The sequence below is a fragment of the Cervus elaphus genome, chromosome 7, assembly GCF_910594005.1.
Source record: "Cervus elaphus chromosome 7, mCerEla1.1, whole genome shotgun sequence".
NCBI classification, from domain to species: Eukaryota; Metazoa; Chordata; class Mammalia; order Artiodactyla; family Cervidae; genus Cervus; species Cervus elaphus.
The window spans coordinates 12,799,002-12,822,835 of record NC_057821.1 but is presented as its reverse complement, the minus strand read 5'-3'; the positions used below and the strand labels follow the sequence as shown (position 1 = coordinate 12,822,835).

At 53.7% G+C, this 23,834-nt stretch overlaps 1 protein-coding gene across 3 annotated transcripts in view; it reads left to right on the top strand.

Annotated features, from left to right (window-relative positions):
• The first annotated feature begins 571 nt into the window (after positions 1–571).
• Positions 572–23,834, top strand: part of MDGA1 (MAM domain containing glycosylphosphatidylinositol anchor 1) — a 58,456-nt gene continuing 35,193 nt past the window's right edge. For all 3 annotated transcript variants that reach the window (XR_006341982.1, XM_043907352.1, XM_043907351.1), the window contains exon 1: positions 572–696. Coding sequence is in view for 2 of the 3 variants with exons in the window: in XM_043907352.1 (XP_043763287.1) it covers positions 630–696 (67 nt within the window). In the remaining variant the exon portion in view is untranslated. The remainder of the gene's footprint in view (positions 697–23,834) is intronic.

Here is a 23,834-nt window from a genome sequence, read left to right as displayed (position 1 = left end):
TCGCCCCTCGGCGGAGCCCAGCCGGCATTTCTCCCCGGCTCTGGAGGCCCAGAGTCGGGGCTTTTCGCCTCCGAGAGGACGCGCAGCCCGGCCCCCTTGGATCGGGCCATTGAGCCCCCAGCACCGGCCGCAGAACTGGAGATAGCGGATTAACCCGAGCCGAGCCCCGGCCTCCCCGCCCCCGCTCCACGGAGGGGCGTCCCCTGGGCGGGGAAACGACAAGTTTGTCAGTCATCGGTGGCCTGTTGGATCCAAGCGCCTCCGCCTCCGCGGAGGGGTCCCTGGAACCCAGAACCCCGAGCGGACAGCCCTGGGGACCCGGAGAGGCTCGGCGGCCGGGCTCCTCGGGCCGGGGCGCTGGCTGCTGCGCCGGGCGCGCCGAGGCACCCGGGGCCAGGCCAGCGCCCCCTGTGTCCCCACGCGGGCAGCGGCCCCGCCGGAGGAGAAACCCGGATCGCTGCCGCCGCCGCCGCCTCCTCAGTCTGCTGGTCACCGCCGCCGCCGCCGCCCCCTCCGTCGCCTCTCGGGGAAGGGGAAGACGCAAGGGGCACGGAGGGGCCCCGGCGGATGCGCCCCCCACTGCCTCTCGGGCTGCGCCGCCTCGCGGGGATGAAGAACGGGCCGTGAAGATGGAGGTGACCTGCCTTCTACTTCTGGCGCTGATCCCCTTCCACTGCCGGGGACAAGGAGTCTACGGTAAGAGCCCGCGTCCCGCTGTAAGCCCGTTCAGCCCCGCGCGGAAACTTTGCAAGAGGCGCAAAGTGCGCGCTGCCCGGGTTTCGTGGGTACCCCGGCTCGGACTCTGGAGTGGATGCCCGGGTCCCCGCCCTTTTCCAGAGCGCGAGGAAATCGAGCTAGCTGCTTCAGCGCACGGAGGCAGGTCGTGGGGTCTGGCGTTAAGCCGGGGATGCCAGGAGGAGGTAGTACACACTTTCCCAAACCCTGCCAGGGGCGGGAATGAATCGGAAGCCTTGAGAGCATCCAGCTGGCCCGGGAGACCCTGACAGACAGCACAGTGGGGACTGAGAAAGCGAGTTGCACCGAAATCTCGTTCCACCCTAACTCGGCCTCTGGAGTGGAAGCCGAGCGCCGCACAATCTGGAGTTGCGCGCGGCTTGCGGGCGAGCTGGCTGCCAGCTCCGCGGCCCGGCGGCGGGCTTGCTTTCCCAGGTCTCTCGGGAGGCTTCGCTTCTTGACAGCCCAAGCAGATGCAGGCATCCCCTAGATCCGGCTCCCAAGAAGCCAGGATCCCTTCTCGGACCTCTCCTGAGCTGGTTAGTTCTTCCTGTCCCCAGCTACAAAACCCCAGCTCCACCTTCCTTCTCCCTGCGCGCACGCAGACATTCAACCACGGTCCCCGGGAAAGCAAACACGGCACGCGCCCGTCAGGTGACGTGTCCAAACTCTGCCTCCTGCCCACGCAGCTTTGCTCCCGCGTCCGCACGCCCGGCTCTCAGGCGCCAAGGGAACTCTGGTTACCCGCTTCTCCCTTCTCTCTCACGGGTTTTCTGGGGGAAAGATCCTGCGAGCCAGCATCATCCGTTCAGGGTCACAAGGGCTCATCCCTCTTAGGAACCCTCCGTCTTGAGTTCTAGCAGCCGGTAATGCCCTGACCCACAGTACAAAAAGTCTTTGGGGCCCGGTGGCCCTTACGTACCTTCTCCTGACTGCAGGGTGGTCTGTGTGGGTCACTTTTTTAATGCGGTGTTGCTGGAGTGGGGACGATTCTCTTTCTTTAGGGTGGACGACCTGATTATTCACCTCTAAATCAGGAGAGGGCTTGAGCTGTTCTGGGGAGGGGGTGAGAGCTGAGGCATTGTCCCCTCAGTTGCCATCCTCAAGTGCAGATGCTAAATGCCTCTTTCTGGGAGTGCCTGGCAAGAGGGAAGGGTGTCCTGGGTGGGTGGTGGTATCTGTGAGGTGACATCCTCCTGGCCCTACACAGCTAGCTAGCTTGGGTTTAATTCCCCCAGGAGGCTGGCTCAGGCATCTGGCCAAACTCTGCTTCTTAATTAGTTTGTGTGTTTCTTGCTGCCTGGCCCTGTACATAGGCCAGAAAGGGCAAGAAGGGAGAAGAATGCAGCAGGGACTGAGGGGCTGGGCTGTGGAGAGGAGGCCCCTGAAAGGTTCCCGAGGCCTCGGCCTCCCCGGGGCAGGGGAAGATACCTGGTGTACTGAGCGGGTCCTGTTTCTTTTTTTCTCCTCGAGATTTCCCTACAACTTCACTGCCTCCTTAAGAGGTGACCTCAGGAGGGCCCAGCCGAGGCCTCTGCCTTCTCACCACACCCCAGGGGCTCTGGAGAGTGATGGGGAGCCTTCCGTCTCTGCTGCTGTCCTCCGCCCTGCTCTTCCCTCTCAGTGCCCTTGGGCAGATCTGGCAGGCTCATCTCCTGGCCATCCGTCTCCTCCATCCCCTCTAGCTTCTTCACCCTTCTGCAGGGTTGCCTGGGATCCATTTCGAAGAGGCTCTCGTGAGCCTAGCCTGGAAACCCCAGCCATGAGGGCAAGGGGTGGGGCAGTGGTCTCTGTGGACCCTCACTCACAGGACTCTGGGGCCAGGATTTAGCCATTGCCTTATAAGTCCCCCTTCCACTGTATTTTCTCCACGCCCTCGTGTGCCTGGGTTCTAGCTGCTCTCAGAGCAAATCAAGGTGGGCTTGGCGCACTGGGGCCAACCTGGAGCTCTTGGGTGACATTCTTTCCACTTGCCCTTTGAGAGTTTGCTTCCAAGGAAGTCTGGGGCCTCTGGGGAACTGCAGGGTGGAAAGCCTTAATCGGGGTAGATGGAGAGAATGGAAGATCTAGTGTGAGGAGAAGGATGGCAAGAGGCTGTGATGCTAGAAATTTGGCTAGCTCTAGCAGAAGGGAGAACTACTCTATCACTGAGTCTGGGTTAAGAAACAGTATGGAGAGCTAGTTCTTCTGCGCCCCGCCTCCCGCTCCAAAGCAGGTGAGAAAAGAGTAAAAGTGTGGGGGTGAGAGATGGCCACTCATGCCCATCCATCACTGTATGTCAGCACCGAGCATGGTGCCTGGCATGGGCAAATATTTGTTGCATGAATGAAGGGCCATTGTTGGGAGGAAGTTGAAGAAATGCTTCTTGAAATTCTTTCTCCCCTAGAAGTCTGTCCAGGATGGTTTTCAGCAGGGTAGTGGGGGCTCTTTGAGAATCTCTGCTTAGGGCGAGTCATGGAGTCCTAGGCTGGCAGCCGGAGGGCACCTTAACTGCCGTGGCAGTGAGTGGGGAAGCAGAAGCTTTTGCTCAAGGCATAGAAGATAAAAGTGTGCCTGGGCAAGGCAGTCCCTGCATCTTCCCAGCCTGTGTGGCTAAGGGAGTGGCAGATTAACATGGAAACTGAACTGAGAAGGAGGAGGAAGAACAGGACGTGGAGGGTAAAGCCATCAGGATCTTGCCTGGGCCGCGGCTCTCTGCGGAGGCTGGTAGGAAGAAGGTGCCTGGCTCCCCTCCGAGTGTCCACTTGTTGGTTCTGAGGTCCACTGTCCACAGTAGGGTTGGGGAGGGGGTCTCGGTCAGCCAGGTGGCTTTGCTCTTGGGAGCACAGATGCTACGGCAGCTGAGGACTGGAGCAGATGGTCCATTTGGAGCTAGTCTCCTCTTCCCTCCCGCCTCCCAATCTCCTGGGCCAGTTTGTTGTGCTCCGGGGTGGATCTTGTAATCTGCTTTCTGGCATGCCAGGGGGAGGTGGGCTGGCCACAGAGACCTCGTTTTGGGGCAAAGACAGTAGCCAGGGGATGGAGGGGAAGTGTCCTGTGTGTGGTTAGCATCAGAGAACACCCTCTCCTCCACCCTGGCTTCCTCTCTTCCTCCCATAGCCGCTGGACTTCCAGCCAGCAGCAGGTCAGTGGGACTCCTCTCCCTTTCAAAAACACAACAAACCCCTGGATTATTTAATATGCAGGAGTGGGAATTGACATTATCCTTAAGACAGGTTGTTTGCAACTTACTGGTGGAAGTCAAAATATTTCACTAAAGGTGTCATCAGAAACTACTATCCTATGCTAATTTTTGTGGGAACATGAAGACAGATGTTGAATAATTTGACAAGAGCAACATAGCTTACAGAATTATCACTAAGTCAGGTTTTTTCCCCCCTCCTCCGAGGGGTGCGGAAAGGGAATTTGAGGAGGTGTGTCTCCCAGTGCCATCTTCTGGGTGTTGATCTGGGTGTGGGCACCCTTGGGAATTTTCACTGACATTTCTACCCCATGCCTTGAAACTGGCTGCCTGCTGGTGAAGGAACTCATAGCATATGAAAACTCTGGCCTCCCAGGGCAAGCAGAAGGCTTGGGGTTTTCTAAGTATCCTCGAGAAGGTCCCTGCCTCTTGTCCCTTCTTCCTTCTCAGTGATGGAAACTACACAAGGGAGAAAGAGGACCTTGTGTTCACAAATCCAGGTTGTTTTATTTGCTTTGTCAGCATTATCTGCACCCTCCCCAACCCCCCCCCCCCCAAGTTTAAGTTGGCTCCTCCGCTAGTTTGAGGGCTCCCAGGCCTCATTTCAGGCAGGAGAGTTCCCCCCTTCAGGTCAAGATCCACATGACGTCCCACCGTATGCTGCAGGCTGCAGATTTGTGCTTCCTGCCTGGAAGGGGGCTCTGGGAAATGGGGGTGGTTAGAGAGGAGGAGTTTGTTTATTGGCCAGGAAAGCACCTCTTCGAGGGGCTGGCTGTGGACATGCTGAGAGCCTCCTTGTAATTGGCCAGACCTGACTGTGAGCTGCTGGGGCCAGGGTGGCAAAGCCTCATTTAGAGCCTGGTATTAGCTCTGCTTTGCTGGAACATGGAGGGACGGGCGGGGGGCTCCATAGGGAGAATGGAGGGAGCTAATCACAGCCGCCAAGGCCGGCAAATGAATGATGCAGGAAATCAATACCTGGGGGCGGGAGTGGAAATCCGGGCAGTGGTAGCGGCCACCCGCTTCTCCCCAGCTGCCCAGGAGGCACGGGCTGGCCTGGGAGGAGTGAGACAGCCAGGAGTGTGAGGCCCTCCTCTCCCCCATATCCTCCCCCACCCCCACCCCACTCCCTTCTGTCTTCCTCTCCCCTACTCTTACCTGTTATCTCCTGGTGGCTGGGTTCACGGAGGTTGGGCCAGGAGATTCCCCATCAGGCAAAAACACGGAACCTGGGAGCTGGGACGTTGGGTCGCTCAGTCCTGGATGAGCCCTCCCGGACTCCGACCTGCCTCTGGACTCTGGGGCCTGAGAAGGGCCCAGGTGCCTGGGGACCCTGCTTTGTGCCACTGGCTCTGCCGCTCCAGATGTGGCCAGCAGGGGGCGGGCTTGGCCATCACATGGCTTCTTGCCTTTCCTGGGCTCCCTTGGCCTCAAGCCTCCCAGTAGGATGAGAGTTATTCTAATTACTTAGCCTGGGGCCCATGGGGGTTCCCTAGGGCCTTCTGAAGCTCCAGACTCCCTGCACTAGCTCCCGTGTTCCCACCCTAGCATCCAGGGCATTTGCCTATGGTCAGAGCCACATGTCCGACACCCTAGATTGGAGGAGAGCTTCCTGGTGGGGCTTGGCTGGGTTGGTTCCTGACCCGTGGGGCTGTGTGCAGAGCAGGGGCTCATGCTTTGGCAGAGCTGCCTCTTTGAGAACTGGGTATGGCCCCCTCGTCTGCATCTTCCTCCCCACAGTCAGAAGACCCTGCTGTGCCCTGGTACTAGGTGTTAAAGGGCCCCTGTTGCATTTAGATGCTGATCCGGAAGGCAAGAGCAATGCCTAACTCAAAGGAAAGAACCTTTTTTTCTTAATGCCATCTCCCTTTTCCCACGCCTATGAGTAACATGTGTTTTCTGCATAAGCAATCAGAGAAAACATAAAAGTATAAGGAAGAAAGTAAAACTCACCGGACATCCGGCACTGCATTCGATGAAGATTCTTTCAGGCATCTTCTTGTGCAAAGAGGACTGAACTGTTTCTTCATTTAGCCTCATCAGGTCTTAGTTGTGGCACGCGGGATCTTTCTTTGTGGTGCGTGTGCTCAGGAGTTGCAGCGTTTGAGCTTAGTTGCTTCACGGCATGTGGGATCTTCGTTTCCTGACCAGGGATGGAACCTGTGTCCCGTGCATGGCAAGGCAGATTCTTAACCACTAGACTACCAGGGAAGTCCTCGGAACGAATGTTTTAGGGGGAGAGTTGTTGGTTATAACAACAACATCTTATAGGTTTGTAAGTGCCATGTGTATTAACAAGCATTTTCACACCTCTACCTGCTTTGATTCCATAACATTCTGAGAGGTCAGAATAGTGGGTCCTATTGTCCCCATTTAATAGATGAGGAAACTAAGAGTGTAAGGATTTGCAAGGTCAAACAGCTGGTAGGAAGTGGCTTGGAGACTCGATCCCAGTGGGCCTTCTGATTTGGAAGTAGGAAAACATCATTGTGTCCATCTCATGTGTGCTAAGTCACGTCAGTCGTGTCCAACTCTTTGTGACCCTATGGACTGTAGCCTGCCAGGGTTCTCTGTCCATGGGATCCCCAAGTAAGAACGCTGGAGTGGGTTGCCATTCCCTCCTCCAGGAGATCTTCCCCACCCAGGGATCGAACCTGCATCTCTTATGTCTCTCTGATGCATTGGCAGGTGGGTTCTTTACCACTAGCGCCGCCTGGGAGGCCCAGTGTCCTTCTCACTATCCATTAAATTACTGAGTACCTCCCTGATGAAGGCCCCGTTCTGAGCATTGACAAGGCTACTGAGATAAATAAGATGCAGGCTCTGCCCTCAAAGAGAAGGGGAGAGGAATCACATACAAGACGGTGGTTCCTGGAAGATCTTGATAAATGCCATGTGGCAAGGGCAGATAAAGGGCTGTGGGAATACCAAGGGGGAGGAAATTACTTCCAAAGCCTTTTAGAGGAGGGGGCATTTGAACTGGCCTTGACAAATAGAAGTAAGGAGAGAGAGTGGCATCTCAGGTGGATGGCTTCTTATGGCAAAGGCAAGGAGGATAAAGAACCTGTGTGTGGGGAGGGGGGAGTAGTGAGTCATTCATTTGGGCCGGAACATAGGTTAAAAGGGAGTCAGGACAATGAGAGTTGGAGCAGTAAAGGAATAATAATAAAAATTGCTAACATTAACTTCCCAGGATGAGATCAGGAATATGTATTGTCTTCTTTAATCATTATCACACAGTCCCTTAAGAGAGTCATTCATCAGCCCATTTTACCCAAGAGTAAACTGAGGACTCAAAAGGGTGAATTTACTTGTCCAAGTGGCAGAGCTGGGCTTGAACCCAGATTTGCTGATTATAAGGCCTGTGCCTAGAGGCAGTAGGCTGGACTCTTGGGTTTGGGAGATAGTATCAGGAGGGTCTTGAGCAGGTGAATGGGTTGATATGATCCAGGGAGCTTATATTAGGCTGGGTGGTCCTGCAGCTGTGTGTTTTGAGGAGGCTGTGTTTAAGAGGAGGTAGACTGGTCAGGAGATCTGGCAGTTGTCTGGTGAGATTGTAGTGAGAGCTTCATCCGGGGTGGTGGCCGTGAGAATGGACAGGAAGGAGTCGGTATGAGAACTGCCGCCAATCGGCAAACATTTGAGTTTGGCTCTGTATGGAGCACTTGTGAATTTAATGAAAGAAACACGCTCTTGTTCTCTTGTTCAAGTTGAGGGGAGACAGGCAGTAAAGAAGTCAGTGAATAAGTATACAATGGATTCTCTGGTCATGAGTTCTATACAAAGGGCAAAGCAGCCAAGTTCAAGTTCATATACATTAGTTAGGAGTAGGGGTGCTCCCAGAGTGGGTCCCCCCTCCCTGAGCAGAGACCTGAAAATGCCTGAGGGAGGAAGTCCCACAGACATCTGCAGGAAGTGTGATCCAGGCAGGAGAATAGCCAGTGCAAAGGCCCTGGGGTAGAAACATGCCTGGACTATTTAGTAATAATGGGGAGTCCAGTATGGCTGCAATGGAGTGAGCCATGGGGGGTAGGAGGTGGGATTAGAGAATTACTGGGGCCAGGCTGTTTGCAGCTGTGAAGGCTATGGGAGGTCTTTGGGTTTTATTCTGAAAGAAATGGGAGCCCTGGGAGGATTTTGAACAGAGGAGGGACATGAATTGACACCTTTTTAATAGAATCTTTCTGGCGGCCGTGTAGAAACTGGACTGTAGGAAGCTGGGGATGGGGGCGGGGGATGGATGTAGTAGAGACTGTTAGAAAAGGCGAGAAGTGAGATTGCCCAGTCACTGGGTCCTGACAGTGCTTCAGAGCTCAGACAGGGATAGGAGCTGTTTGGAGCTGGGAAGCTTGGCACACCACGGCAATGAGATAGAACAAAGACCACAGCAAGTCAGGCAGTAGTGGAGTAAAGCAGTTCAACGTCTGGACTTCTGGTAAGGAACCCAGGTTTGAACCAGTTGTGAGAGTCCAAGAAATTACATCTGCTTTCAAAGCTGTGGCTTTACTGCTTGTCAGATGGGTTTGTGATAAGCTTGCAATGAGCCATACCTGGGAAGCCCTGAGCACTGTGCCGGGCACTTAGCAAGTCCTCTGTGAATAGTTTTTTTTTTTTAAAGTCTTTATTGAATTTGTTACAATATTGCTTCTGTTTTATGTTTTGGTGTTTTGGCCCCGAGTCATGTGGGATCTTAGCTTCCTTACCAGGGATTGAACCTGCACCCCTGCATTGGAAGGTGAAGTCTTAATCACTGGACTTCCAGGGAAGTCCCCTAAGTGAATAGCTTTATTTGAATGACAGTGTTGGTGTAGTTTTGAACTTCACGCGATTCTGGCACTGGGATGTCTGGGAGAGATGTTGATGGAGCAGGTGGACGTGGGTGGGGGTGCTCAGGAGGGAGACATCTGTTCTGAGAGACGGACTCACATATCTGGATTTATGTCTACACAGTGATGTGAGCTGAGACCACGAGGTGGGATGAAATTGCCAAGGAAGTGCCCAGCAGAAACTAACACAACGTTGCAAAGCAACTATACTACAGTCAACATTTTCTAAAAAATGGCCAACGAAGAGAGGATAGAGGGAGAGAGGAGACTGAGCTAAGACCAGTGCCCTGGAGAGCCGGGGAGGAGAAGGTGGAGACAGACAAGGTGGCCCCAGGGAGGATGGGAACCGGAAAGCCAGGGGAGGGATGCAGTCCAGGGGAGGAAGAGCCATCTGAGATGGGAGAGGAGACGGAGTAAGGGCCATCTGGGGGCTGGGAGGTTGGTGGGAGGCGGCTGCAGCATAAAGTGGGGTCTTTGAGGGCCAGCGGGAGCCCCCGGGGATTTCTGATTCGGTGGGTCCGAGGCTGAGCAGAGAGAATGCATTTCCAGCAAACTCCTGGGGGATGCCGGTGCGGCTGGCCCACAGGAGGTGGCTCTTTGGGCAGCAAGAGAAGGCAGGAAAGAGGACTGGACTCAGATGGGATGACTTGGGTTGGCGGGCCAGGGGGCAGCTCACTGAGGGCCCCTGACCCAGGAGTCTTGCCTCTCTGAGCTCAGCTTCCTTATCTGGAAGGCTGGTTCAGGCACGCCCACCTCTTGGAATTGCAGAGGAACTGAGAGGAATAGCACTTTGTAAACTCCGAGGCGCACTCTGAGGACTCTGTTTAGGGCTGGCCGGCAGATGGTCGGGAGCCCCGGGTGTGGGCGGCGTGTGGAAGCAGGAGGTGCAGGCTACAGGCCAGGCAGGGCTGGCACCCCAGTTTCCCTCGCCAGGCCGGGCCTCCTGCCCGTGAGAAGCTGGAGCTGCAGTGATAGTTGGGGTGACCTCTGTCGGGGGAAGGGTGACGTGTGTGGGTCCGGAGTTGCTGCTGGGCTGGCCTCGGAGGTTCCACCCCAGGCTCTTCTTGGTTCCTTTCCAGTCCCAGAAACTCAGCCGAGATTGACTTTGATGATCTGGAGGGTTGGAAGCTGTGCAGAGAACTGGTTCTCAGCCCGGGCAGCCTGTCAGAACCACCTGGAGAGCTTTTTCAACAACAGATGCCTGGCTCCGCCCCCAGACCTCCTGAATCAGAAACTCCGCAGGTGGCATCAAGGCAGCTGTGGTCGGAAGAGCCCTCCAGTTGATTCCTGGGCACAGCTGGTGTAGACAGCGCATCTGAATGAGTCAGGCCCAAGCAGATGCCTTCTTCCCTTGGGTTTTCTGAGGGCATCTCTGCGTTTTCCAGGTCACCGTCCAAGCTTTGTTTCTACCACGATCGTCTGGACACTTAAAAAAAAAAAACAACCTCACTATTTTTTACATGATGAACCAGGGGACTTCCTAGTTTTGTGGTTCTAACTGGAGCATCTAGGTCAGGAGCCTAGGAGACTGGACTCTCTTGCCCTTCTTCTAGCCAGGGATTTTCCAGTCTCGAACCTAGAGAGACCCTAAGAAGCTGCTCTGGGAATGTCATTTTCAGTGATTTTCAATAGGCAAATTATGTTACCTTTTGGAAATGTGGCCTTTTTGTTTATTCTCTTCTCGTTTTAGTTTAGAGGAAATGAAAATTTCAGAGCTGGACCACATTGCAGCAATTCAGTGTGAAGCAAGCAGATACTGAATGAGTACCTGCTGCGTGTCTGGAGGGGCGGTCGGCGCTGTGGCTGCAGAGGTGGACACTTTCCCCCAGGACCTCGCAGTGCAGCAGGAGAGTGGAGTCTTTCCCAGCGTCCTCACCTTACAGCTGGAGAAGCTGAGGCTCAGCTCAAGGGACTTGCCCAAGGCCCAGCAGTTAGAGGTAGTGGAGTCAGGATTTGAGCTCAAGGCCGCCCAATGCCAAGTCTCATGCTTGCCCGAGTGTGACCTTCCTGACAGCAAGAACTGACCACTGCTTTGTTCCCCAGGCTGTGCTGTGGGTGATGGGGTGCTGATGAGGACCCTCAGTCCTATTGTTGTTGTTGTTGAGTCACTCAGTTGTGTCTGACTCTTTGTAGCCCCGTGGACTGCAGCACACCAGCTCCCGGAGCTTGCTCAAACTCACGTCCATTGAGTCGGTGATGCCATCCAGCCATCTTGTCTTCTGTCGTCCCCGTCTCCTCCTGCCCTCAATCTTTCCCAGCATCAGGGTCTTTTCCAGTGAGTCAGCTCTTCCCATCCGGTGGCCAAAGTATTGGAGCTTCAGTTTCAGCAGCAGTCCTTCCAATGAATATTCAGGATTGATTTCCTTTAGGATTGACTAGTTTGATCTCCTTGCGGTCCAAGGGACTCTCAAGAGTCTTCTCTTGTCCTATATCAGTTAGGAATCACATTCTGAAGACTTCCCTGGTGGTCCAGTGGTTAAGACTCTGCTCTTCTAGTGCAGGAGGCGTGGGTTTGATACCTGGTTGGAGAACTAAGATCCCACATTGCCATGCTGGGAGGCCAAAAAAATAAAAGGAGTCACATTTTGTTGCCAGAACCAAAGAACTGACTACAGAGTCTCAAACAAATTAAAGTGACTTAAGTCTAGAAGTAGACTCTGTGCGGCTGTTCTGGTGGCTCCTTGCTCACTAGAGATCCAGGTCCCTTTCATCTTGCTGCTCTGATCTTCTTACAGTGGTGCTTCTCAAACCTCCTGCATATTAGAATTACCTGGGAGTGTTTAAAAAAAAAAAGAAAGTGTTTAGGTCATATATCAAATAAATCAGAATGTCTGGGAGTGAGAACCAGGGATCAGCATTTAAAAAAAAATCCCCAGGTGATTCTGATGTGCAGCAAAGTTCGGGAACCCTTGCCTTAGAGCATTTTGCCTCAAAGTCACCAAAAGGCTGCTGGGGCTCAGCCATCGTGACACATTCCAGACAGGAAGAAGGAAGGGACACTTACAAGGGTGAGTCGTTTACCCAGTCAGAAAAGTTGAGTCAGCTTTTCCAGGAGCCCCCTCCCAATGATGTCTGCTTACATCTTACTGGCCTTTCTTAGGTGAGGGAGGCTGAGAAATAACAGCCTTTCAGATGGATTCTCACCTAAGAGAATGTCAGGGTTTATTTAGATAGAAGGGGAGAATGAAAGCTGGGTAGGTAATGAGCAGCGTTTACCACAAAACCTCGGGATCAGCTGGTGTTTCTTGAAATGAGCAGATTTAGATGGATGTGAACAGCTGTTCCTCTCCCCACCTCCCTGGACCCTGCCAGCCTAGTTCAGGTGGCTGGGTGGGTGGGGGGCTCTGGCTGCTCCAAGGACGCCCAGAAGGAACCTTAGAGAAGACTGGAAGCCAGGGCCAGGAAGAGGCTTGCTAGCGCACCCCCCCCCCCCCAACATTCCTATGAGGTCCAGCTGCCCATCTGCTCATGCTCATTTTCTCCTCCTCACCCCAACACACTGTCCGTTTATCCTTCTGTGAGGCGGTTCATTTCCCCTGGTTGGTACCTCTCTCCTCTAGCAGGTGGCTCCTCTCAGTCCCAGCTGCAGGAGAGCTCTGTGGACCCTTCTTATTCGAGGGAGCAAGAAACCGAGGGACTCTTCTAGAAGCCATGATCTACCCCGTCCGTCTTTCTGCCTGTCAGTAGGCCCCACACCCAAATGAGCCCAGGCCACCCCACTGCTGTTTGCTCAATGTCTGGTCCTTGGTAGGAAAGTTCTTCCGATTGTCTAACCTTATTTCAACTTGCTGTAGTATAGCATCTTATCAGAAAGTTTCAGGTGACTCCTTGGTGGTCCAGTCCCTTGGGATTCCACGCTCCTAAGGCAGGGGGCCTGGGTTTGATCCGTGGTTAGGGAACTAGATCCCACATGCTGCAGTTAAAGATCTAGCACAGTCAAATAAATAAATATGAAAGATTCAGGAGCTGAAGTCTTTGAGCTGAACTTGAATATCTCCTTAGCTCTGAGACTTCCCCTCTGTAATTCTTAAGAAACTCTAAGTGAAGGCATTTCTCCCACCTCTGAGAGGGACACTGTGGGGGTAGAGGTGGGGAGGGAGTTCGATTATGGTGGCTTCCTCTACCTGGGTTTGATTCGGTGTTAGAGTAAAATGTAGGGGGCCCTTGATCCCCTGGAGAAGGGAACGGCAGCCCACTCCAGTATTCTGGCCTGGAGAATTGCATGAACTGTATAGCTCATGGGGTTGCAAAGAGTTGGACACGACTGAGTGACTTTCACTTGGGGAGGCCAGTTTATCTCCAGCAAAATACTCAAGCTCACAAGGCAAGCTGAAGGTCTGTGCTGTCACAAGCCCTGGCTTTACTTGCCTTCCTGGAATAAGGCCACACGGTAGACTCAGAGAAAGCCAGGAGATGGAGCTTGAGGGTGTGGCGAGACCTCAGCTGCCATCCAGTGGCCTTACGTGACCCAAAGGCACTGGGATGTCAAAGATTCAATGCAGGAGGAGACTGAGACCAGAGGAGGTGAGGTCAAGGTCAACCAGCAATTAGGTGCCAAGACCGAAGTTAAGAGTCATGTCCAGGGGCTTTCCAGCTGGGTCTTTCTTGTCCTCTATTATTCTGTAGGCTTAGGAAAAACCAGGACGTGACTGCATGGCATTTATAAGCCCAGTTCATACCCACATCTCTAATAAAGCTCCCCTCGCCCCTGGAAAGTCCATTTCTTATTCCTGGGCCTCACTGCCTTGGGACTACAGGATCTGGGACTCGCTCTGAGTCCATGCCTCCTGGTTAGATGTTAGAATCCTTTAATGAGGTGTCAGGGAGGCCCTAGGAGGCCCCACTCCTTGTGGGTGGAGGAGGCAGTCATCTTAGTAGATGAGCTGGAGGTTGCTACCAATCTCCACCAGGCCCCACATCTCTGTCACATGGCCTAAGTTCCATCTTAAAGTCATTGTTCATGTTAGCTGATGGAAACACAGTCACTGTTTCCAGAAGGTTGTCCTGGGAGTACCAAGCATCTTTCAAGCCTTTTTCCAGTGATCCAGGTTGGTTGATCACATGAGTTGGATCTTCAAGCGTTGGGATTCAGGAAAGGAGGTTTCCAAGGAAGAGATGGGTGGAGGTAAGGGAGCTTGGTAGGGTATTTGGTGTGTGTTTGTGTGTGTGTCTTAAGCAATATGAGAGCCCCGGGTATGGCCATGTGAGAGGTTTAATAGTGGACACCATGATGGTCATAATTGGTTTGGAGTCATAGTCTTAGTTTGAGTTCCCCAGAAGCGATCCTGAGATAAGGAGCCAAGTGTGGGTGGTTTATTTGGAAGATGAGCCCAGGAAGCTCTGATAGAGGGATGGGGATGAGAGACAGGGACATAAAAGAACCAATGAAAAGTGTGTTGTCAAGCCAGTCGCCACCATGTCCCTTTGGGGACCTCTGGGACACTGTGTAAAATACACTTAAGAGTCATCCCACCGTGGGGATGTGGGAGCTGGGGCCTGAATACACTAATTCCCATCTGTTGTTGGGAGGGCTGCCCCAGAGGGTGTTAATTTCCTGGTACTCTGGCAGCGTGAGCTCTAGTGACCAGAGGCGGCCTCGGGCGGAGAGAAGCAGGTGCTGGCCGTTGTGTGTTGCAGTGGTTAGGGGAGGGAATATGGGAGAAGAGGGGATGGGGGCAACGGAGGATGAGATGGTTGGATGGCATCACTGACTCAATGGACATGAGTTTGAGCAAGCTCTGGGAGACGGTGAAGGACAGGGAAGCCTGGCGTGGTGCGGCGCATGGGGTCGCAGAGTCGGACACGACTGAGCGGCCGGACGGCAACAGCTGTAGGGGGCACCTACAGCCTGTATTACCTCCAGGCTGAGCCATCGGTCTTGCTTTTTCAGATCTGGCCTGCTTTGCTGAACTCTTTGTTCTTAGAACTTGTCTTCTGTATGAATCATCCCGACTCCAGGTGGAAAACTCTCTCCTGTGGCCATGAGCTCCGTGAGCGGCTCATTTGCTTCCTAGGATCCTGGGAACAGAACCTCCAGCATGTCGATTTCCCCGAGACCTTCCTGATAGAATCCAGACTCTCCCTGAAGGATTGAGGGGACCTTATAGTGGGGGAGGGCAGGGCGGAGGGTCACTGGGCACAAACTCAAGAATCTATAGGTCCTTTGGGCGTGCTACCAGGGGCACGACCATTAGCTTCCCATCTGCTGAATTCAAGACTAAGAAAGAGATAGGGACGATCTCTGAGACTGGAAGACTGCCTCTTCTTTCTGCAGGCAGGATTCTGTGTGGGTAAGAAGGCTGATTGCATTCTGTCTACTGCCTTCTCCAGGCATCAGCCCTTCTCCCGTGGGCCAGGCTCACCTGCTTCCCTGGATGTCCTGGGGCCTATGGGGCAGGATCAGAACAACACCTCTGTCCAGTTGTGAATTTCCCTCTGTCTTTTCACTACCAGCGGGGACTGCGATTAACTAATTAATTAATCAGATGTTTACTGAGCACCTCCTGTGTGCCAGACACTGTTCTAGGTGCTAAGAACACAACACAAAGAGATGATCTGGAATCACAGCCTTGCAGAATCAGAGCCAGGAGGAAACTTAGAACAAATGTCATCATTTGTCAGAAAAGAATCCTGAGGCTGAGAGAGGGCAAGAGAAGTTCTCAAATCACAGAGCAAACAGGCAGCCCTGCTTGAGAAATCGTGGAAAGTCAGAGGTAACGGATGTAGAGATCACCTAGCTGAACTGGTCAGTTTTCAGAGACTGAAACCAGTGGTCAGAGGTGAAAGGTCACTCCGAGTTCTGCCTGCCAGTGAATGCAGCCTTCTTCTCTCCCACTTCTCTCTCCCAAGTCAGGTCGGGGCTCTAGGTTACTGAGAAGAGTGTGTGCGTGCATGTCATAGCTTCACATGCCAAGGGCAGCAGGCAGGAGACATGAGAGACTTTCCCCAGATCCTCCCCACCCTTCTGGGGCATTCAGAGGCTGCAGCAAGCCCTCCCCTCCCCTCCTGCCTTTCCCCAGCTCCTTGTACAGCCGTGGTCCCTGGCGTTGCCCACTGGCACAGTGGCCTTGGGCGATGCTGGGAGAGCTCAGCGCTGAGGGATGCCCTAAAGTGCCTGAAGCACCGACACCCTGTCTGGCTCATTCCCTCCCTCACTTTCTCGGGAGCTGAGGGAGCAGGGGCTGTGGGGCTCTGCAGGCGAGGGTGGGCTGCACCCCCCAGTCTCCTCCCACTCATTCACTGGAGCTGGGACCAGTGAAGGCAGCGGCTCCTTTGGGCTCCCCCTGCAGAATTATAGAGCCAGGCTGAGGGGTGAAAGGAGTGATTGATGGGGAGCTGTGGTTGCTGGTAGAGATCAGTTGTGTGTGTGTGTCTGTCTGTCTGTCCGTCTGTGTATGGAAAACCATTGGCAGGAGATAAACTGCTCTCACTGGAAACTTCAGCAGGAGCTGGAATGCATTCCCCAAGTCCTTTCACCCCCGGGCATCTACACTTCATCAGTGGTTTTCATGCATATATAAATATACGTGGACATGCATGTGCTTCATGTGGACATGAAGGTGTGCATATGTGTGGTGATACATACAAGAACATGGGTTTATGTGCAGGGAGTCCTATATGTATGTGTGTGGAGGGCACTGCAGACCTCTTTGGGGGATTCTCTGGATCCACCTTTATCCCACTGTCCATCCCCAGGAGGCCCCTGGCTGTCCTTGCCTTGACTCCTAGAGCCGTCAGCCCAGCACTTTGTCTGGCCTCTGCGTTATAACTGCCTGCCACTCCTTCTAGGAGGCCTGGAGTGGGGGCAGGGACAGGCCGAGGCTGGCCCGAAGCTCCTGGCTAATTTTCCCGGCCTCCATCGATCCAGCAGCTTCTCCTGAGTCTATTAGCAGTCGGCGAGTGAAAATATCCCCCATCGCAAGCCCTGACCTGAGACAGGGAGGAATCCATAGCAATTTGTTCAAACAGAGGGAAGCATTTCCCTCTGATTTGTATTTCAATTTATTCCAGGCAGGAAGGGGGTCAGGGTGGGGGTGGGGCGAGCCCTGGCATGGCGGCCAGAGTTGGGCACCGGGCCGTCTCCCTCCGCACCCCCGTGCCAGCCGGAGTGGCAGCTGGTACTCCCCATGGTTCCTGGGGTGGGGGCTGCAGAGGGGAGGGTGGGCCCCGGCAAGGGGGAACGGGAAGAGAGACCCGCCAGCCTTCCCAGCAGGCCCTGCTGGGCTGGAGAGCTCAGTTGTGGATTCGATTTTCACGAAATACAAAGCCGCCGGCTTGGAGCCTGTCTCCCAGGCACTGGGGCCTGTGCCAGGCGTGCGCTCACCCGCTGTGCCCGTGCCAGGGTGGGGGCTGGGCTGGGCGCACGGACCCAGGGGCCCCAGCTGGGTTGAGTGGTGGAGGGTGGGGTGGGGTGGGGACTCTTACTCTCCTGAAGCCCTCCCCAGCCGTCCTCCTGGGAACAGAACTGCTTAGGCTCAGAGGGGAGCTGGCACCTTGGAGAGTTCACTGGCAGGGCGGAGAGCCCCTTGCTGCGGGAGCCCTGAGCACGTCTGCCTGGCGCAGTGCTCACGTTTCATTCCTGGACTGAGCAGGCCGGAGCTCACTGGTGTCCCGACGTAGGAAGTCTCTTCTGAGCACCTATGATCACAATAGCTCTGGCTGACATTTATTAAGTACCAACTACTTGCTTGGCACTGGCAAGCACCCAGTTTTTGCAGGGTCCCAGCTTCCTCCCGCCCCTCATTCTCCTCCATCCCACACTCTTCTGCCACCTCCCTCACCCATCCTTCTCGGTGTTTTCAGTCACTCCTGGGAACCACGTCTCCTTTTCTCCTGAGGGTGGCCCTAATGACTGAGGGCCTCAGGACTGATGTCTCTGCAGCTCCCACCCCGCCGTTTTCCATGGGACTCCACAAACAGGCTAGCTCCCTTTCTCCTGGATCACTTTCTTTTGGCTGCACCTTGCCTTCTCATCCCCACCAGGGTCCGGTCCTCTGCAGAGGTGGCTCCATGGCAACCAGAGAGGAGGATTCTGGGAAGGGTCAGCCAAGTGGTCCTGCAGTTCCCCCGCCTCCTCCGCAACCCCTAACCTCCACCATCTCTTTCCCTCATCCCCCAGTGCCCCAGGGAGGAGAGTAAGTGGAGAAGTTCTTCACACTGAGGTGTCAGTGACTCGCAGCTCTGAGGTCAGCTGCCGCACATGACTCGCCAGGCTCCCTGACACCACCAAGGTCTAATTTCAGAAGCGTGCAACTAAATATATCAAAGTCGATGAATAATCATCTCGCTCACTCAGGTGGGAGTGTAGGGACGCAGTGTGGCCTGAAGGCTTATAGCAGAGACTTCTGCAGTAGGACTGGGTTCAAGTCCAGCCTCAGCCACTCACTGGCTGTGTGGTCTTGGGCACAGCAGTTATACAGGGCACCTCCGTTTCCCCCAGGCACAAGCCAATGAGGATAATAGCGTGCTCCTTGGGGGGCTGCGGTGAAGAGGAAATGGGGAAAGGTGTGGAAAGCCATTCTGAGCCCCGTGCCTGGGCTGTTCAGAGGAGGCCCTGCTGAGTGAGTGACTGCAGCGTCCCAGCCTGCTCGGGCCTGCTTGGGGAGTCACGGATCTGCCTCCAGGGAGGGGACATGTGAGGCTCTACACACAGGCACGAGACGCAGCACTGGGGGAAAGAGGGAGCGAGACCCTGGCCCTGGAGAAAGAGTGGCAGGATTCCAGCCCTCCCATCTCCCTCTTGGGGATGTTTACAGCAAGGCTGGCCTCTCTGAGCTGCTCTGTGCCTTGGGAGACAGCTGTGTTTTGTACCTTTACCACCACCCACATGGCTGCCCATTCCAGACCTCGCTTTCCTCCTAAGAGGCAGCTTCCCCCTCCCCCTGCCCTTAGCCCCTAGGAGCCTCCTAATGCCAATGACTTTTTCTGTTCCTGGCTGTGATTGAACTTTAGGCCAATTGGCCTCCCCCCTCCACAGGTCCTTCACTTTTTTCCCCCAACCGACTGGGTTTCAAGTCATTTACAAGTTGTTCAGAGGCTCAGCATTATAATCAGATCCTATGGTGCACGCCACTTATGTGGTTTCTAAAATTTTAGCCAAAAAAGGAGAGAAACTCTTCCGTGATGGAAGAAAAAAAAAAAATCAGAATACTTAAGCGTGTGGGGGGGCAGGTATTACATTTCTTGATTTATAAATATACCTGATGTAAGGAAAATATGTTCTCAAACTTTATGCTTCTGGAATTGACTCCTGAAAAAAAAAAAAAAGATTATTCATCCCATTGTTAAAGCAGGAATTTAACCTGCTTTCCACCCCAGGGGTGTTGTCCTTTGAAAGGGACACAAGAGAATGAACATTGACTAATCTGTCAGTGTTGACGAGTCGTGTGAAGAACCCATAAAGCAGGGAAGGGGACCGAGAGTGGTGGCAGTGGGGGCCGGAATGCTGTCTTAAAAAGGGTGGTCGGGGTAGACCTCGCTCATAAAAGAGCTGAAGGAAGTGATGGGGCAGCTCTGGAAATCTAGGGACGCGCAGTCCAATAACGGAGCTGCAAGTGCAAAGGTTGTGGAGGCAGACGTGGGCTTGGTCTGCTTGAAGAACAGCAAAGAGCCGTGTGACTGCAGTAGTGAGGAGTAAGATACAAGGGTGGGTGGGAGCCCGTGTGGGGCATAGCAGGCTATTGAAAAAGCTGTGGCTTGGACGTGAAGTGAGACGGGAGTCATGGTTGGGTTTGAGCAGAGGAGAGATGGGATCAGACCTAGTATAAAGAGATCTCTCTGGCTGCTTGTGGAGAACAGACTGTACCAGGCAAGGAAGGAAGCAGAGTCAACCTCTCTGCTATAAAAATCCAGGCAGGGGATAGTGGTGGTAGCTCAGTCCAGGTGGGTATTTCAGGGGTTGGGTTCAGGATCAGTTCTGAAGATTGAGCTGGTGGCTTGGATGTAGGGTGTGGGAGGAGAGAAGTCAGGGATGACTCCCAGGTTTCTTTCCTTTTTTAAACTTTATTTTTTTTTTTTAATTTATTTATTTGGCTGTGCTGGGTCTAATTTGCGGCAGGCAGGATCTTCAGTCTTCATTGTGGCATGTGGGATCTTTAGTTGTGGCACGTGGGATCTAGCTCCTGACCAGGGATCAAACGGGCCCCCTGCGTTGGGAGCATAGAGTCTTAGCCACTGGAGCACCACAGTAGCCCTGAGTCTCAGGTTTCTGGCTGATGGTGTGTTTTCAAGATGGAGGGTGAGGATCGGCTCCCAGGCCTTGGGGTTGCTGAGGGGCATGAAGTGCTATCCTCCTGATGTCATTGGATGTGGAGAGAGGCATAAAGGCCCTTACATCAGGCCCTTACATCTCTGCTCCTTGGTTTTTAAATCTTCAGAGCTAATCTTCTGCCCTCCTCCTGAGCTGGTGTGAAGATCAAGCCCAGAGGAACTTTGCAAGGGCTGCATGAAGAGGTGTCAAGCTGTCAGGTTGTGACGCCCATAATTTCACCCCCTAGCCGGGTAGGATGATGCCCAGGAACCCACAGGGGCCTGGGGTGGGGGTGGGGGATCAGAGTGCTACCCCCAGCAGAGTGGAGGTGGTAAGCTCTCCAGAAACACTGTCTTTCCCTCCCCTGCCCTCCTGTCCTGGGGTCTAACACCCCACCTGCTCTCGGGCTGCAGGATTGATTTTGCTTTCAGGGTTGTTACTGTTATTATTATCCACTTAAACAACTTCATAGGAAAAGAAAAAGAATCCAATGATCATCAAACATGAGCCATTCATTCTAAATTCCCTGCCCATACCTGTCAATATATTTTTACATAGCAGTAAACAGTGGTCCACTCTGCACTCTCGGACGACTTTATCTCCTGCACACGTCTCCTGGTATTGACTGAGCCCTTAGACCTGTCAGCTTAATGGCCACAGGGCACCCCCTGCATCGATGTGTTGGAGTTTGGTCACCGTTTCTCCAGTCCTGGTCGTTTGGACAGATGCCAATTTCTTCTTCTTCCAAAGAGCTCTGCCGTGAATATCCTTATGTGAATTACTTTTTCCTTTTAAATTATTTCCTTGGGGCCTATTCCCCAAAGTGAGATTGTCTAATAGGTCATAAGATAGGAACAGTTTTATGGCTCTCCTTTTGCACTGCCAGGCTGTGTTACAAAAAGTTTGAGCTGGGCTTGCGCAGAGGCCAGCCACAGTGGATTTTATCATTTTAATTTATTTTCGCCGGTGTCATAGGTGCATTATGGCCTGCTTCTTTGGGTCTTTTCAACATCTAATAATAATAAGACCTGATCTGCACAAAACTTTACAGTTTACATGACAATTTCTGATATGTCATCTCACTTAATAAGACACAATGCATCTAATATTATTGGCTTCTGTTTTATACAGTGAATTGGGGGGTTTAGTCCCGTCAAGTGCTGGAGTGGAGCGTCCAGCCTGTCCTTGAAGGTTGGGTTGGAAAAAACTCGTGCCCACTCACCACCATCCCGCCCTTTCTGAGCGTCCAGGGCCTCAGATGCTGACTGCAGCCCCGTCCACTGCCTCCAGCCCCCTCGTCTCCCTCGGCTCCCACACCCAGGCCCGTGTCAGGCTGCAAGCCGTGCCCTGTGCTTCAGACTTGGGTCTCAGCTCACGGGGTGGGAGGAAGCCACTGGGCTTTTTGGGTCAGAGGGGGCTTTGGGGGTTCTTTGCTTTAGAAGAGCTGCCGCTCCCTCCATGCCCTGACCCAGGGGCGGCCCAGGCTCTGCGTTCTGGGTTGGGAGCCTGGACCTGGCAGTGCGTCTCCGGTCCCACCCAGGACGTGCTGGTCCAGGATGTGTCCCTGGTGCTGGTCACAGGTACGCTGGAGCCCCGGTGACTGAGCCTTGGGTTCCAATGGACCGGGTCACTCAGGGGCCTGTCAGGCGCCACGACTGAAGCCGCAGCTCTCGGGCTCAGGGGACCTTCTCACGGCGGACACACTCTGAGGTCTGAGCTTGGTTTCATCCTGCTCCCTTCTCACTGTCCGTCCAGAGCTTGGCAACGTGTGCTGTGCTTCGTGGATTCCATTCTTACTATATTTAACGCTTCCAGTAGGGAGCGTTCTTATGCCCGTTTACAGGCAGAAAGCTGGGGCTGGAGACGACAGAGTTAAATGATTTACCCCAGGTCACATAGCAATGATTCCAACAGCCTGAAGGAGAACCCCTGCATCTACTCCAGCCCTGCCCCTCCCAGGGACTCAGTTCAAGAGCTGTGTTTTGTCAGGTGGGAGTATGGTCATATCCAGAACTTGGCCCATTGCCAGGACCCGAGGCCGAGTGAACTGCAGTGATGGGGTCTCCAGAACTGCAGACCTTGGTGTGGTTGAATAGCGAGACCCCTGGAGAAACACCATGTCCACCGGTCCCACGTCCGTGGGCCAGTCAAGCTCAGGTCCTGGAGCCTGAAACCGTTCTCTAGCTTGTTGGGTGGTAGCCTGTCTTTCTCGCCATCCTCCTGGGGAGAGCCTTCCTCCCAGTGATCACCTCTTTCAGTCCACATTTTTAAAATATAATTTTATTTATTTTTGGCTGCACTCGATCTTCATTGCTTTGCACAGGTTTTCTCTAGTTGGGACGATCGTGGGCTACTCTCGGTTATGGTTCGTGGGCTTCTCTTGCAGTGACTTCTCTTGCTGAGGAGCACAAGCTCTAGGCACACAGGCTCAGTAGTTGTGGTCTGTAGGCCTAGTTTCTCCCTGGCATGTAGAATCTTCCCAGACCAGGGATCGAACCCATGTCCTCTGCATTGGCAGGTGGATTCTTATCCCCTGCACCACCAGGGAAGTCCTCAGAATATCTGACAGACTCAGATATTCTGGTCTGTCAGGATTATGGCTCTTGGCATCCCCGCAAAGTAGACCTCTTCATTCAGTTTTACATTTTCGTCTTGCAGGTCCTTGGAACAGGGTCCCAAAGGGTCACAGGCCGTATGATCAAATGGAAAGGGAGCTGAAATTTATTGAGCAGTTACTGGATACTGGTGGTTTTGCTCTGTATCCACATTGTCTTGTTTAATCCTCACATCCTAGAAGTTACTTCTGCCAGAGCTGAGATATAGTGTTATCCCCATTTTGTAGGTGAAAGGACCGAGGCTTTGAGAAGTTAAGTAACTTGCCCAAGGTTGTGGGCAGTCCCTCAGAGTTGCATTTACAGTCTTGGCTCAAGCGATGCCTGACTCTTAGTATGTGCCTTTCTGCCCTCTCTTTCCCCGACTGTCCTGCCTACACTGGTTAGAATTGCCCTGTGTGCTCTGCTGTGTAACTCTCTTCAATCATATCCAACTCTGTGCGACCCCATGGACTGTAGCCTGTCAGGCTTTTCTGTCCATGGGATTTCCCAGGCAAGAATACTGGAGTGGGTTGCCATGCCCTCCTCCAGGGGATCTTCCTGACCCAGGGATCGAACCCACATCTCTTACATCTCCTGCATTGGCAGGTGGGTTCTGTACCACTAGCACCACCTGGAAAGCCCAGAACTGCCCTAGGGCACCTCATTGTTGAGAGTCGGTCTCCCTGCCCACAGAGGGAAGGCCTTTTTATAGTCCCCCCAGGGGACCTCAGAGCCCTCACTTAGAGGGCTTTCCTAGTGGCCTGGCCTGACATTCCAGAGTTCATTGGTCTTGTGCAGACTAGACTTCCACTGACACTCAGTGAAGATTCTGAGCAGAGCCTGGCACTCTCAAAACCTGTGTGCCTTCTGATGGAGCCAGGATATAGGTGCAGTGGCGCCAAACCTTCCCAAGGACGGGGGTGTGGCTGGACTGCCCACCACTTTCAGCAGAGGAGGGTTGTCAGGAGTGCCAGGCTCTGCCAGAAGCAGCAAGCTCTGCAGACAGCATCAGGTCTTGAAAATAGAACCAGGCCTTATGCATCATAGTGGACTCTGCAAGCCATACCAGGCCCTGCCTCTGACTGTGAGAGCAGCGCTTGTCTTCACGCTCTGTCATGGGGATAGGCTGGCAGCCTGTGCCCTGATCTTTCAGCTGTGGCTGCTTTCCACGCTCAATGACGGTGCTCTTGGACCCGGAGGTCAGAGATACGTACAGTCGGGTTGGGGAGAGATTTTTGCACCCAAAGCGG